Source organism: Bactrocera dorsalis, chromosome 5, assembly GCF_023373825.1.
Source record: "Bactrocera dorsalis isolate Fly_Bdor chromosome 5, ASM2337382v1, whole genome shotgun sequence".
NCBI classification, from domain to species: Eukaryota; Metazoa; Arthropoda; class Insecta; order Diptera; family Tephritidae; genus Bactrocera; species Bactrocera dorsalis.
In genome coordinates this window covers 26,756,141-26,769,983 of record NC_064307.1, presented here as the reverse complement: position 1 = coordinate 26,769,983, position 13,843 = coordinate 26,756,141, and the positions used below count along the sequence as shown (strand labels likewise).

Genomic DNA, 13,843 nt, shown 5'->3' with positions numbered 1-13,843 from the left:
ACCGTCTATCTGTTTGCAACCGCATACACCTGATTTAGGTGCCTGGGCATAAAAGAGTTGCCAGCAATGTGCTGGTCAAAGAACTAGGCCGCTCTGCGGCACCGTCTAGGATGATGGGGCCAAAACTATGCATTGCTGTGGGATCCCTCACCTTAAAGGTGTTGCTCCGCACAGAGGAGAGAGTAGTTAGAGAAAGGCACTGGAAGCAGGCAGCAGAAATGCGCCACACCAAGCTGCTAGTGAGAGGGTATAAACTTGCCTGGTTTAGAGATATGATCAACCTGCCCCGACACAAATGTTGCGCTTTATACACGCACTTCAAGCTTAGGAAGAACGTTTCCAGCATGGGCATTGTGTTTGGCGCAGACTGCCGGTTTTGCGACATGGATTAGGAAACTCGAGAACACCTGATTCTAGATTGTCCTGTACTTTGTAGAAGCTGGCTCAATGCCGTTGGTTCCATCTACGTTGGAAGGGATTACATAATCTCAGTCGCGCCCAGCAAACTCCTGGAATTATTCAGAGTGCTGGACCTTTATGACCATATGTGATGTAGGAGAGGGCACAATAGACCATAGGTCGTGGTGCAAAGCCTCACTTATTTTCTGCTTTCTTTCTATCCATGAAATGGCAAAGCAAACTGAGTATAAATCAAATAACAGCAGTCTAAAAGATCAGCTCCGAAAAAAGTGTTGCCTTGTTGAAAATCACACATCTAAAAAACACTCGTTATATATGTACATATGTATGTAGATCAGCAAATTTTCAATTGTATTCGTAGATTTGAAGCTGCTAGAAGAAGAGCAACTCTGTATTAAAGAGACCAAATAGAAAAATTTTGTTCATTTTGGGTTAGGAATTGGCGCTATTACATGAAGCAACTTTTGACTTGCTATTTCTCGGGCGATTCTCTTTTGCTGTCGCCCATTACCTTCACACGAGCAACTTGTGTTGCGCAACTCTGTTCGAGTTTTTTTCTCATTCTCTTTCACCTTACTTTAACCTATTGTCTACTCTTTACTTTAACCCATTGTCGTTTCTTTTTTATTATATATATTTTTTACACACTATCACAAATATTAATAAGTTATTTCAAATAAGAAATAAATTTTATTTATAATTAAAAAATAAAAAAAAAATTATATGACAGACTTTCACATATATCACCCTTTTCACTATCGTCTGAATCAATTTGTATGGCATTCTCCATACATTTCACAATATCTTTAATTAATTCGATTTTTTCGTCATACTCCATTTTCTAAAATATTTATATTATATTATGTATATCTGTATACATATTTGCAAATTATTTGCCAAAAGATGATATTAATTTTTTTAAATATATTCAAAATATTAATTTCAAAAAAATATACTCAAATGCAACTATGTACTACGAAAGAAAGAACACGAATGCCGAAAAACGTCGCAGCGAACTGCTACGAATGAGAACACAATGCGAGTTGCTGAACACTGGAAACTCGGCGCGATTATGCGTCCTCGCCTATAAACCAAGAGTTGCCGATACAAAAGTTGCTGCGTGCAATCATATACAGATGTGTAGACACAGCCATAAGTACATATGTATGTATGTATGTATGTATGTAGATATTTCGATGATAACACACACGTGCAGCTTGCTTCCTTCTTTGACGCCGCTGTTCACGATCCTCTGAACAAATCTCTGCCCAAAAGAAAAGGGCGAACATGTGTTGCCTTTACACTAACGCATATGTATGACAACAGCAACAACAATATCGTAGCAATCGCCACTTGAACGCAAATCGCTGAACATATACACATACATATGTGAATTCGTGAACACACATTTACATATACATATGCATATAGAGATGTAATTAGTATTGTGGAATAGCCCCGTACATATTGTATTTTATGCTCTTATTTGCCAGCCAAATGTAAACAAAAGACTTCGATGTGGGAGAAGCGTCGCCACCAACATCATCGTAGTCGTCGCCGTCGCCGTAGCTGCCGGCATCGCCACCGCTACTGGTACTACAGGCACCGGCATTGAAATGCAGCACCTCGACACCGGTGGCGCGGCGTATGACGGCCACGAGTGCGTTTGTTCGAACGCGCTGCGACTGCGGCAAGGATGTGTGTGCTCAGCAAACCGATCGCCGATCACTGGCGCGGCTGACGCGGCTGGCGTAATTGGAGCGTAACTAGTGCGAAGATTTTTTGGTTAAGAAGCATTCCTCACTAGATTCAGTTGATCGAGAATAGCGAAAGAGAAAAGTACCGAATCGCGTGAAGACTTGAATGGTGGAATCTCGCGGATATCTAACATTACAAAGTGAAAGAAAATATATTTTATATTCAAAAAAGTGCTCACAAAAGAATTTTAAAGAGATTAAAAATACATAACACACACGTACAAACATAGCTCAGCGGATTTGTGTAAAATTATAAATTGACGCATGAGCTGAAAGTGAAAAATTAAAAATTATTCTTAGTTTTCGTTGAATTTCCACCCACATTTGTGTAGTGCCAAAAAAAGCCAACTCGTATAAATGAAAATAAAATGATCAAAAGCGAAGAAATTATGGATTCCAATGGACATTCGAGCGGCCACAATGGCCTCCACCACAGCACACATTTACCTCATCACAACAGCATATACCGCACTTTGCCATCGAATATCATATCGACGACGAACTTCACGCCCCTAACGTATGCCGATCAAAGCGCTATGCTGCGTATGCCACAGGAGTCACCCGAACTGCAGGAGGAGAAACCCGATCTCAATTATCTCGATCGCAAATACTACGCGACCATGATGACACAGCAACAGCCGGTGCACGTTTCGGAGGCTGCGTCCTATGGTCTTACATCATTGCACACGATGTGTGCCTCGCCGCATCCGAACAATGAGAATGACATTGGCATGCTGATGCCATTATCACCCAATTCATCACCGCACAATGAGGGTGGTCTTAAAGTGCCGTCGGATGGTGAGCTGCAGCAATACGCCGCCTCGCAGCAACGCGTCATCGCCTCGAAAATGGTGGACATGAACTCACATTATACACCGACCATCAAGTATTGTTCGAGCAATACAATTTTCAATACATCCGAATATTTGCCGCACAATGAAAGCGAGCAGCCACAGCCGCCACCGCCGTCCGCCGTACCTGTGTCTGCTGCGGTCAGCTCAAGTGATATTTTGACGCAATCTCTACAACGTATGCCAAATGTCGTCGGTGGTATGACAACGGTGGCAAGTGCGTCGACGACGCCGTCAGGTGTTATAACCAGTTCGCATAGCGTTTCCGGTCAGTTATGTTCCACAACCGACACAATGTCCTATTCGAATAGTTCCTCACCGGCTAAGTCGGTGCATAGCGGTCAAAGTGAGACTGGTCAACAGCAACAACAACAACAGCAGTCACAACAACAACAACAATCGAATTCGTCATCTTCACAGGAGCTCACACCGCCAGATACGACGAAAAAATCAGGCGCTCGGCGACCTGAGAAACCCGCATTAAGTTATATAAACATGATTGCGATGGCCATTAAGGAATCGCCAACGGGAAAGTTAACGCTTAGTGAAATTTACAGCTTCCTTCAGAAAAGGTGAGAGAATATTCAAAAACTCAGGCTGAAAAATCAAAAACGGTCTGGGCAAATTTGTGTCGTTAAATTTTTTTTGGTTAAACTTGAAAGGTGGGCACTCCTTTTTAACTAGAATAAAAGTTTTTTCAGTGGTTGCCTATGTGAAGAGAGGGATTTTCGACTTTTTGATTTTAATTTTTTTACAGCTAGATAATTCTAGTAAATATTATCTGAAATGAAAAAAAAACTAAACATTTATTTTCAAACAAGATAAATATTGATAATGTGCTCTTCCTTCCAAAAATAAATTTTTTGATAAAACTGTCAAGTCAAGTGGCTAGAAACAAACGTTAATTTCGGGTGTACCGAAGCTATAATGCATTTTATGGGTGCTTTTCTTATAGCAAAACGGTTTTTTATCTATCTATATTCTTTAGTGGTCCGGTCTGAACCGTCTGTTCAAAGATTGCAGGGCTTCCCTTGACAATAATTATGCCAAATGTCGTGAAGATATTTACTCAAATAAAAAAGTTTTCCATACAAGGTCATAATTTTAATCGATCAGTTTGTATGGTTCTACTTGTATATTGGTTAAATATTGGTCGTTTTTCGTAATATGAGTCCTGTTTGGAAAATAAAAGACTTGTGCAAAATTTAAACTTGGACGGACACTCATGGCTACATCGACTCAGCTTGTCATACTGATCATTTATACAAACATATGTATGTACTTATGTACTTTATAGGGCTTACGGCGTTTCCTTGTGGATGTTACTACGAGTAAAATGGAATTTGTTGTCACCTTTCACCTTTGTTACCTTTTATGTTTCGGGATTTGGCAACACTAGTGTTGTATTTTGGAAACTCACAATTTTAACGTAAAGCTTAACATTTTTAATGGTATGCGCTACTCTCACTCAGAACGTGAGCGCTACTTGTGTTGTTAACAGTAACTTAAAATATTCTTCTCGACCAAAACATGAAATTAAATCGCGATTATTTTTTTACAACTTTCGACGTGATTAACTCACTAACAGTATATCGATGAACTTAAGGGAACCTTGGGTTTCTTCGGGTAAAAACAAACTTTTTCAACAATTTTTTTTTCATATAAAAAATGAAATATTTTTCTAGAATTTTTTATTGTTACAAACATTCACTATTAACAAAGAAATTCAGAAATTGTTGGTAGAAAATATTTTAAACTCGGCCATTACGACACCATTTCCGGTGAACCCTCGGAAAAATAATGTGACAGCGTTGGCATTATAACTCTTTACAAGACCATCTAAGGTGAAAAAATACGTGTTTTATAAAATCCAAATTTAGAACTAGTAGAGAGAAAAAAAATTTAAAGATTGGATTTTTGGCAGATATATAAAAATGAAAAGCTCAGTGAAAATTTCGCGGCATTTTCTTTCAAATAGTTGTAATCGAAAATAAATCCTTCGTCCAAGTCTTTAAGAATTCGATCTCAAAGACTTGTGGAAAATATTATGAATATCAGTTGAGTAGTTCTCAAGAAATCTTACGATCTGACTTCAAAACAGTTTCAAAAAAACGCGTTTAAAGACGGTAGCCTAGGTAGCCTCGAACGCGCAAGTTCTCAAGGCTGTATCTCTGAAACTATTACTCGGATCAACTGGAAAACTTAGGACAATATTCTAGAGGTAGTGTAGAATTTAATAAGACAATAAACAAATTCGATGTTTTGAAATCCGTAAACTCATGTAAGTCATTAATTAAATTTTTGACGATGAAGCTAAATATATCAAGAACCAGTATTTAACAATGGTACGGTGAATTCAATCGAGGTCGTAGACCATTCCATAACGAATTTCGGGAAGGTCGTCTAAAATCAGTTACTGTTCAAGAAACTATTGATGATGTGCTCAAACTGATGTTGCAAGATCGCAATGTGAGCTATCATGAGATTGAGACAATTTGAGTAATTAGTGGTACTAGCATACTTTCAATATTGTATGAACATTTGACTGTAAACAAAAATGTGTTCACTTTGGAACCTACTCAATTTGTTAATCGTTCAAAAAAAGGGACGTGTCGATTGGTTGAAAGAAATATTAAAAATACGATAGCGGCTCCTCGAAACAAGTCTAAGACATTGTGAGAGGTGATGAATTGTGGTTTTACGCACGTGAGCCTGAAAGTAAACAGCAGTCGACTGTATGGTGGTTTCAAGATGAGCCGAATCCAATGAAAGCTGATCGCTTATGAAGCACTCCAAGTAAATGGTTGCCTGTTTTTTTTAAACAACTGGACATATCGCAACCATACCACTGGAACAATGCAGAACAGAAAATTCTGAGTGGTGCTCAATCATATTTTTGCCAGTTGCCTTCAAAAAAATTAGGAAAACTAACTGCCGCGGATGTATCACTCTTCACCACGACAATACTATCTCTCACTCAATGACTGAAGCAACTGTCTTTTTGAGCGCTCATAACGTTGATTAGATAAGTCATCCACCGTATAGTCCTTACTTGGAAACGAATAACTTCTTTTTATTCCCATAAGTAAAAAATAATTAATAGGTCAACGTTTTTCCCACACCTGAAGAGGTGGTTGATGCGTTAAAAATGCATGTTTTGGAGATACCTCAATCAGAGTGGAAAAAGTGCTTCGACAATATGTTTGGACAAACAATTTAGATTAAATTTTTTCGGTTTCTCGAATCCCGAAATATAAAAGGCAACCTATGTATATACACGTATAAAAGTCAAAACGATCGGCCAAGCCGTGCGATGATATACTCTCTAAAAAAGTCTCCCACAAATGTAGGGTAGGTAGGGTTCACATTAGGAGATTGGGCTGGTATTTTTAATTGTTTGGTGTGTCTTGTAAAAATAGCCATTCCTTAATGTGAGCAGTGTGTTTTGGATCATTGTTGGAAGAGAAATGAACCTTCAAGTCCCGAAATGGCCGCACTTTCGTTGAAATTCGATTTTAAAATATTAAGATAATCACATTTGTTCATTGTACGCTCAATGAATACACGATTGCTGCCATACACCCCCGTACCATGAGTGACTCACCACGTTGTTTTACTATGACAGACATTTTCCATGGATCAAGCTCTTTATTTACTTTTCACCATAATTTTACATGTCTATCTGAGACTTACACTTACTTTCATACGACAAAATAACTGGATTTCAGAAATGTTCATCTTTACTTACATACGTGCTCTTTCACAAACTTCAATCTTTTTATACAACCAGTTGCTACAGAGTATTCTAGTTTTGTTCATCTAACGGTTGTACGTATCACCTAAAACTAAGTATATAAGTATATAGAGTTACATATTAATAAATGATCAGGATGACGAGAAAAGTTGAAATTCGGTTGACTGTCTGTCTGTCCGTCCATCCGTGCAAGCAGCAACTTGAGTAAAAATTGAGATATAATGATGAAACTTGGTATGTAGGTTCCTTAGGATAAAAAAAATCGAGTTCATAGATGGACATAATCGGACCACTGCCATGCCCACAAATCGTCATTAACCGAAAACATATAAAGTGGCAAGGAGCACCTGTGGGAAAATTTTTTTGAAAAAGTGGGCGTGACCCCGCCCTGTACTGATAAATCAATAACTAAATACGCCGGAGACATAAAGTTTTACCACCGAGATGGTATGAGGGAGCTTTATGAGAGCCACTTTTAATCGAAAATGTCGGCCAATGTGTGACATAAATAACTGAAATTAAGGGATAATCTCTTATAATGATATTCCTGTATTATTTTGCATCAGACCAATACTTCCCTTAGCCCCATATACATATTAATATAAAGGTTTTCGAAGTTCGAGGTGACTTTGTACCGCATATATCGGGCAATATGCGAGTTATCTCAATGAAAATGGAAGAGCGCGTCTTACTCATAACAGTGTATCTAACTCAAAGAATAGTTTGGAGATCGTAATTGTTATTGCAAAAAAACACATTATTTTTTTTAAGTAATTTGACTTTTTTACGCCCATATACATATAAATAGTGTATACTTTACCAATATGAAAATTGTCGACAGATCTAAAAATTGCCATTATAGAATAGGGGCAGAAGAGCTTTAGAGTTAGGAAGAACCGAATTGACTTCTGTTAATTTAGCGGAAATACATGAACACACAGATACACGTATAGCGGCACACATAAATACATACGCTGATCCGCAAAATCTTGTTTGTATGTATGTGTGGACTTTTATTAAAATTATTACTCACAAAAATAAATAAACTCGAAGTGGACACACACGTTAAATGGTTTGGGGCAAAGTGGCACCCACGGTGTTTGTGACAACCCCCAATTGTTTACACATAAGCATGCACAAATAAGTAACAACAACAACGATAAGGGAGGGACATTACTGCGAGCGCGCAATTTACATAAAGATTTATTTATTGATTTTGTTAAAACTATCGTTTCTTTTTGAGTAAACAATCGAGCAACTGGCGGCGCTCCGGACGGCTTGGACATCCCTTGGTGTACGCAATGGCACGGATATCTACATACATACACATAAACGTAACGATTTGGCCTTTTCACTTCACTTTAATTTCAGCAATTTGAGAAATTTTAATCACTTTGGAGTATCCATTTAGCTTCATGTGTGAATCGCAGCCAGGCATTGGTTGGAAGCACTTGTGTGCCGTGGTATCAGCTACACGCTTGCCACAACGCTCGCCAGAGTTGATGTAATCAAAGCTTCAAATTCGTACCTTCTCAGGTTTCTTGGGAAATAAGCGTTTAGCTTAAATTTCAACTAGGGCGCCTCCAAACAGAAGAGTATGTGTGCGTGTGTAATATGTAGGTACCATATAAACATATTTGTAAGGAAGCCTAGTTTAGAGTGAGGTTTACATACATAACTACATATATAATTATTATTTGCACATTATAGAAAAGAAAAGAAATAAGAAAGATCTGAGAACCGACGAACATGAACAATATTTATCTCCATACCTTAGGATAGGTTAGATGGCTGATCAAAGACCGCACGTGGACTGCTGCATGTAGTCCTTTGTGAGTCCATAGAAAAGAAGAATTCCTATGTTTGAACTTATAAATTAGCAAAACGTTTAGTGGCTAATACAAATTCAAACAGGCGTTTAATTTCTACTCCCGCCAGGTCGGTGTTTAAATCTTGACCTCCCGAACGCGCGACAGTCAAGAAAGTAGTGTAGAGTTGTTTCCACCTCTTCTTCTTCCATACAGATTCTGCCGATGGCTGTGGTAGGATTCCCAGCCTTACTGCGTGGTTACCAATAGGGAAATGGCCCGTTAAAAGCACCAAAACTAGAGAGAGGCTGGACTTACTGAGTGCAAAGAGATCACTAGATCTCTGGCGATCGATTTTGGGCTTTAGCGACAGCGCATGTACCGATGGTAAACCAACGCTGGCCAAGTTTCCGCGAAGCCTAGCTATCTAGTAGTAGAACACAAGAGACTACGGGAGCACCGATGATCTCAGTTGCTACTGATAGCGTTTCCAGGGTGTCTTTTCTTGCTAGCTCATTAGATTTACAGTTTCTTGCGATTCCATTGTGGCCTGCACTTATACCAATCTTATCATAAAGATACTCGAAGCTATTGACAGCGAGGTTAGGCACTCTTTGATCTCGATACCTTAATGGGTAGATGGTTAGTTGGTATCGTCTTTTAAAAAGACACTGTTGAACGTTTTGATTAAGAGCAAATGCTAAGCTTTTATTATTCATGCTATGAACGTATAACCAGTTAATATTGGGAAATATAACCAGTTCTATTGATTTTGTCTATTTTCTACATTCTCTTGGGGGTAAATACCTTTACGTTATGGGCGAGAACAAATGAAATTTTGTTTGCCAAAAGGATAGTCTTATTAGTCCAGTCATTATAGTAAGTTCACCTCGGAATTCGATATACCCATTACATATATGTATATATATAATAATACAAGTGTTTACAGACATATAAATGGGTATATCGAATTCCGAGATTCTTACCTAATTTAAGCTTAAATGACTGGACTATATAAGTGGGTTTCTATACAAATTGTTAGGTCCTAACATAAAGATTGCCAAAATATAGAACTCTATGTTAAGCTAGGTTATACTGACCAACTTCACGTCATACATAGACCTACTCATCCTTAATAAAGGGTTTAAGAGCTTGATAACTTTTTTTTAAAAAAAAAACGCATAAAATTTGCAAAATCTCATCGGTTCTTTATTTGAAACGTTAGATTGGTTCATGACATTTACTTTTTGAAGATAATTTCATTTAAATGTTGACCGCGGCTGCGTCTTAGGTGGTCCATTCGGAAAGTCCAATTTTGGGCAACTTTTTCGAGCATTTCGGCCGGAATAGCCCGAATTTCTTCGGAAATGTTGTCTTCCAAAGCTGGAATAGTTGCTGGCTTATTTCTGTAGACTTTAGACTTGACGTAGCCCCACAAAAAATAGTCTAAAGGCGTTAAATCGCATGATCTTGGTGGCCAACTTACGGGTCCATTTCTTGAGATGAATTGTTGTCCGAAGTTTTTCCCTCAAAATGGCCATAGAATCGCGAGCTGTGTGGCATGTAGCGCCATCTTGTTGAAACCACATGTCAACCAAGTTCAGTTCTTCCATTTTTGGCAACAAAAAGTTTGTTAGCATCGAACGATAGCGATCGCCATTCACCGTAACGTTGCGTCCAACAGCATCTTTGAAAAAATACGGTCCAATGATTCCACCAGCGTACAAACCACACCAAACAGTGCATTTTTCGGGATGCATGGGCAGTTCTTGAACGGCTTCTGGTTGCTCTTCACCCCAAAATGCGGCAATTTTGCTTATTTACGTAGCCATTCAACCAGAAATGAGCCTCATCGCTGAACAAAATTAAAGCGCGAAACACATTTCGAACCGAACACTGATTTTGGTAATAAAATTCAATGATTTGCAAGCGTTGCTCGTTAGTAAGTCTATTCATGATGAAATGTCAAAGCATACTGAGCATCTTTCTCTTTGACACCATGTCTGAAATCCCACGTGATCTGTCAAATACTAATGCATGAAAATCCTAACCTCAAAAAAATCACCCGTTAATGTAAGATGAAGGAGCAGTTTAATTGGCACTTTTGGCAATCTCATCAACTCTTTCGTTTCGCGGAATTCTTTTGTGGCTTAAAACCCAGTATATATGCACTGCCACTACATCTACTGCCTCCTTGCTTCTGAGGACATTCTCTGACACAATTCAATGTAAGATTATTAGTTTAATTCCGTTTGGCTATCGGCGTATATATTGACCTTCTTTATGTTGTTTCCTGCGTTGTTAGCTAAGAACTCTATGTAGACGATTAATGAAAATCGCAAAGTGTTATAGAAGAAATAAGGAACTGGATTACCTTCGATTTCTGTCAAACAAATATATTACCGGATTTCAGTTAATGATAAGAGAGCAGGGTTGAAAGACATAGTTAACTGATTTGTTTTATTTTTTAATTTTTCAGATTCGAATTCTTTCGCGGTCCATATGTGGGTTGGAAAAACTCAGTGAGACATAATCTTAGCCTAAATGAATGCTTCAAAAAGTTGCCGAAGAGCATGAGTGTGGGCAAGCCGGGAAAAGGAAATTACTGGACCATCGAACAGAACTCCGCTTATATGTTTGAGGATGAGGCCAGTTTGCGTAGGCGACCACGGGGTTATCGATCGAAGCTGAAAGTGAAACCTTACCCGAGCACAAACGGGTTTTACACAACTTCCTCCTATGATCCTAGCATGGTGAGCACATTATATACATACATACACACATTAAAACCAATCATATTTAACATTCTCTTTTTGCTTTTCTTAAAACAGGATAATGCCAATTTCTACGCCACACAACCGTATGCCTCCTATGATTACGCTACCAGCAGCGCTGCCGCTGCAGCGCCATTCACAGATTCCTGGAATTCACACGCTGCCCATACACAGACCCTGCCACAGTATTCAAATATAGCTGCCGCCTCATCGGTGCTGCATGGCGGCAACAACAACAGCGCTACACCGCCACTGGCGCACACGCTGACCCCCTCGGCGTTGGTGAGCGGTTCGGGCAGTCCCTCGCATGTTACTTCGGCGGCGCTTCAAAGCTCGAATCCGGGTTTGGATTACGCGACAGCTACCATGGTGGCCGCCAATTATCCATACGCCAGTACTGCTGGCGGTGGTGGCAGCGTAGGAGGTGGCGCAGGCGCCACTTACAGCCTTGATAACGGTGAGTTGTGAGTTAAGCGCGGAAGTGTGATTATTTTATGTGAATTTGACGATGAAGTCGTCTGTTGAGCACTCCACATACATTACAAGTGCGGCAATTTCATGGCGATCGTGTCAATCAAATATCTGAAATGCCTCTTAAGCGCCAGAGAGAATCGTAAAATTACTGTAGAAGTGTCTGAGTTGTGAGTTGTGAGGAAACTTAAGATTGATGGTGCGGATTTGTAGGATTTTATGATCTTCATATGTTGGCACTGTAAGCCGGGGTTGCTGGTAATACCACATTGTTCAGCGTATATGCAAATCTGTATGTTTGTGGGGATTTAGCTGTACTCGGCATACACACTATACATATGTTTATACATACCGACACACATCTGTGTGATGTGGCAATCCAAAGAGAATCGTTTTAATACTTGACAACTCTTTTTTGATGTAGCCGAAAATGACGTTAACTTCGTGGTTACTTTGAATCTCTGTATACGTTCATATATATGTACATACGTATGTACGAGCACGGCCCGATAAATACTTGGCTTAAAATGGAAAAATTAAAATTTTTGAAAAATTGTGACCTACATATTTTCCAATATAGGATTTAGCTTGATACACTTGACCCCAAGACACTTTTCATACTTTCGCACGTTTGAAAAATATGTTTTCTGGAGGTCTCCAAAATATACCACCCTAGTGGCGATAACCTTTTCATTCGGCTTAAATTTCTCGGTAAATGAGTTTCAAAGTTTGGGAGTCGCTCCAAATTTGAAAGAATACGTTAGATGAAGTAGCAGTACGAAGTCTATTACTGCCGAAATTGTTGGGGAACATAACCTTTTTCTTCTCAAAATGGGAACCTTTTCCTGCGATTCGAAGTCGATTCTGCCTAGTGATTCGACTTAGCTGAGTTCTGTTACCGTTTTGCCGGTAAGATGAGTCTGGCCAAGACCAAGTAGAGCAGAATGGGCTTGAGTGTAATTGTTGGTGTTGTTCATAGTGCCAATTAGAGCCATTCTTTGCACCTTCGTATGCCCTCGCAAACATAAAAAAAATAATTTTTTAACTTTCAAACCTCGCTACACAAATTACTATACTTACTCTCTCTCTCTTTTATCTTTTATCATTACAGGCTTGCGCTCAATGTCTCTTTCACATATGCACCAACATCAACAACAGCAACATCACCATTCAGCGATGACACCACCACCACCATTACCGCCCAGCTCCACGTCCATGAGTAATTCAGCGCTTATTGATCGGAAGCCCATCTTCCTACCTTCGATGACGCCACCCACGTCCGGTCCCATGTCCACACCGCCGCTCCATCACCAGCATTTGGTTGGGAGCAACAACGGCGGTGGCGGCGGTTATTATGAACACATAAAGTTCTCCAACTAATAGTTCCGTTATAAAAATTAATTAATGTATTTTTATATTAGTGTTAGAGTAGCGCTTTTGGCCGCTCCAACGACCAAGCACCAAATAGTCCCTGAAAGGGTAAACTAATGTTTAATTGAAAATTTAATTACTTTTATTTTGTTTTATTTGTTTGTGAGAAGAGTTTAATTTGCTAATTTTAAAAATTTAAGTATTAGGTTTGTCTATAGTTTTAAATAAAGTATAAGGGATTGAAATCGGTTGTTTAATATTTAGAGTGTTCAAGCAGTTTTATTAAAACGAGTATACTCGTATATATGTAATTATAGAAATCAACTCACGACAACATCCAGATAAAAATTAATTTTTGTAATTGTTATTGGTAAACTGATCTATTCAAAGTTGAGGGCCACACCTGGGGTGATAACTAATAAGGAATTTTTTTGTTATCTAACTATCTACTTATCAATTGTATTAGAATTATAGGCTTATAGATGTTTATAGTACATATTTAGGAATCCACCCACAAACCATCAATCTCCGCCGGCGCAATGAAAACGGATCCTTCACTGTGATTCCAGCCCTTATTACGGTTTCTGAACCAACTGCATTTTAGTTCGACTACCCAATATATGTATATGGAAAAGGA

General features: G+C 38.9%; 1 protein-coding gene across 1 annotated transcript; it reads left to right on the top strand.

Annotated features, from left to right (window-relative positions):
* The first annotated feature begins 2,061 nt into the window (after positions 1-2,061).
* Positions 2,062-13,468, top strand: LOC105233434 (forkhead box protein biniou). The gene is made up of 4 exons (XM_049458640.1): positions 2,062-3,600; positions 11,070-11,343; positions 11,422-11,821; positions 12,947-13,468. Exons 1-4 carry the CDS (start codon positions 2,546-2,548, stop codon positions 13,213-13,215), a joined length of 1,998 nt encoding a protein of 665 aa, XP_049314597.1. The 5' UTR covers positions 2,062-2,545; the 3' UTR covers positions 13,216-13,468.
* Positions 13,469-13,843: the final 375 nt, after the last annotated feature.

Excerpts from the sequence above, each read along its gene's own strand:
- LOC105233434 (XM_049458640.1), top strand. The coding sequence starts at position 2,546 with ATGATCAAAAGCGAAGAAATTATGGATTCCAATGGACATTCGAGCGGC. Across the intron at positions 3,601-11,069 it reads TACAGCTTCCTTCAGAAAAG|ATTCGAATTCTTTCGCGGTC; the intron begins GTGAGAGAATAT and ends TTAATTTTTCAG. Across the intron at positions 11,822-12,946 it reads CACTTACAGCCTTGATAACG|GCTTGCGCTCAATGTCTCTT; the intron begins GTGAGTTGTGAG and ends TTATCATTACAG.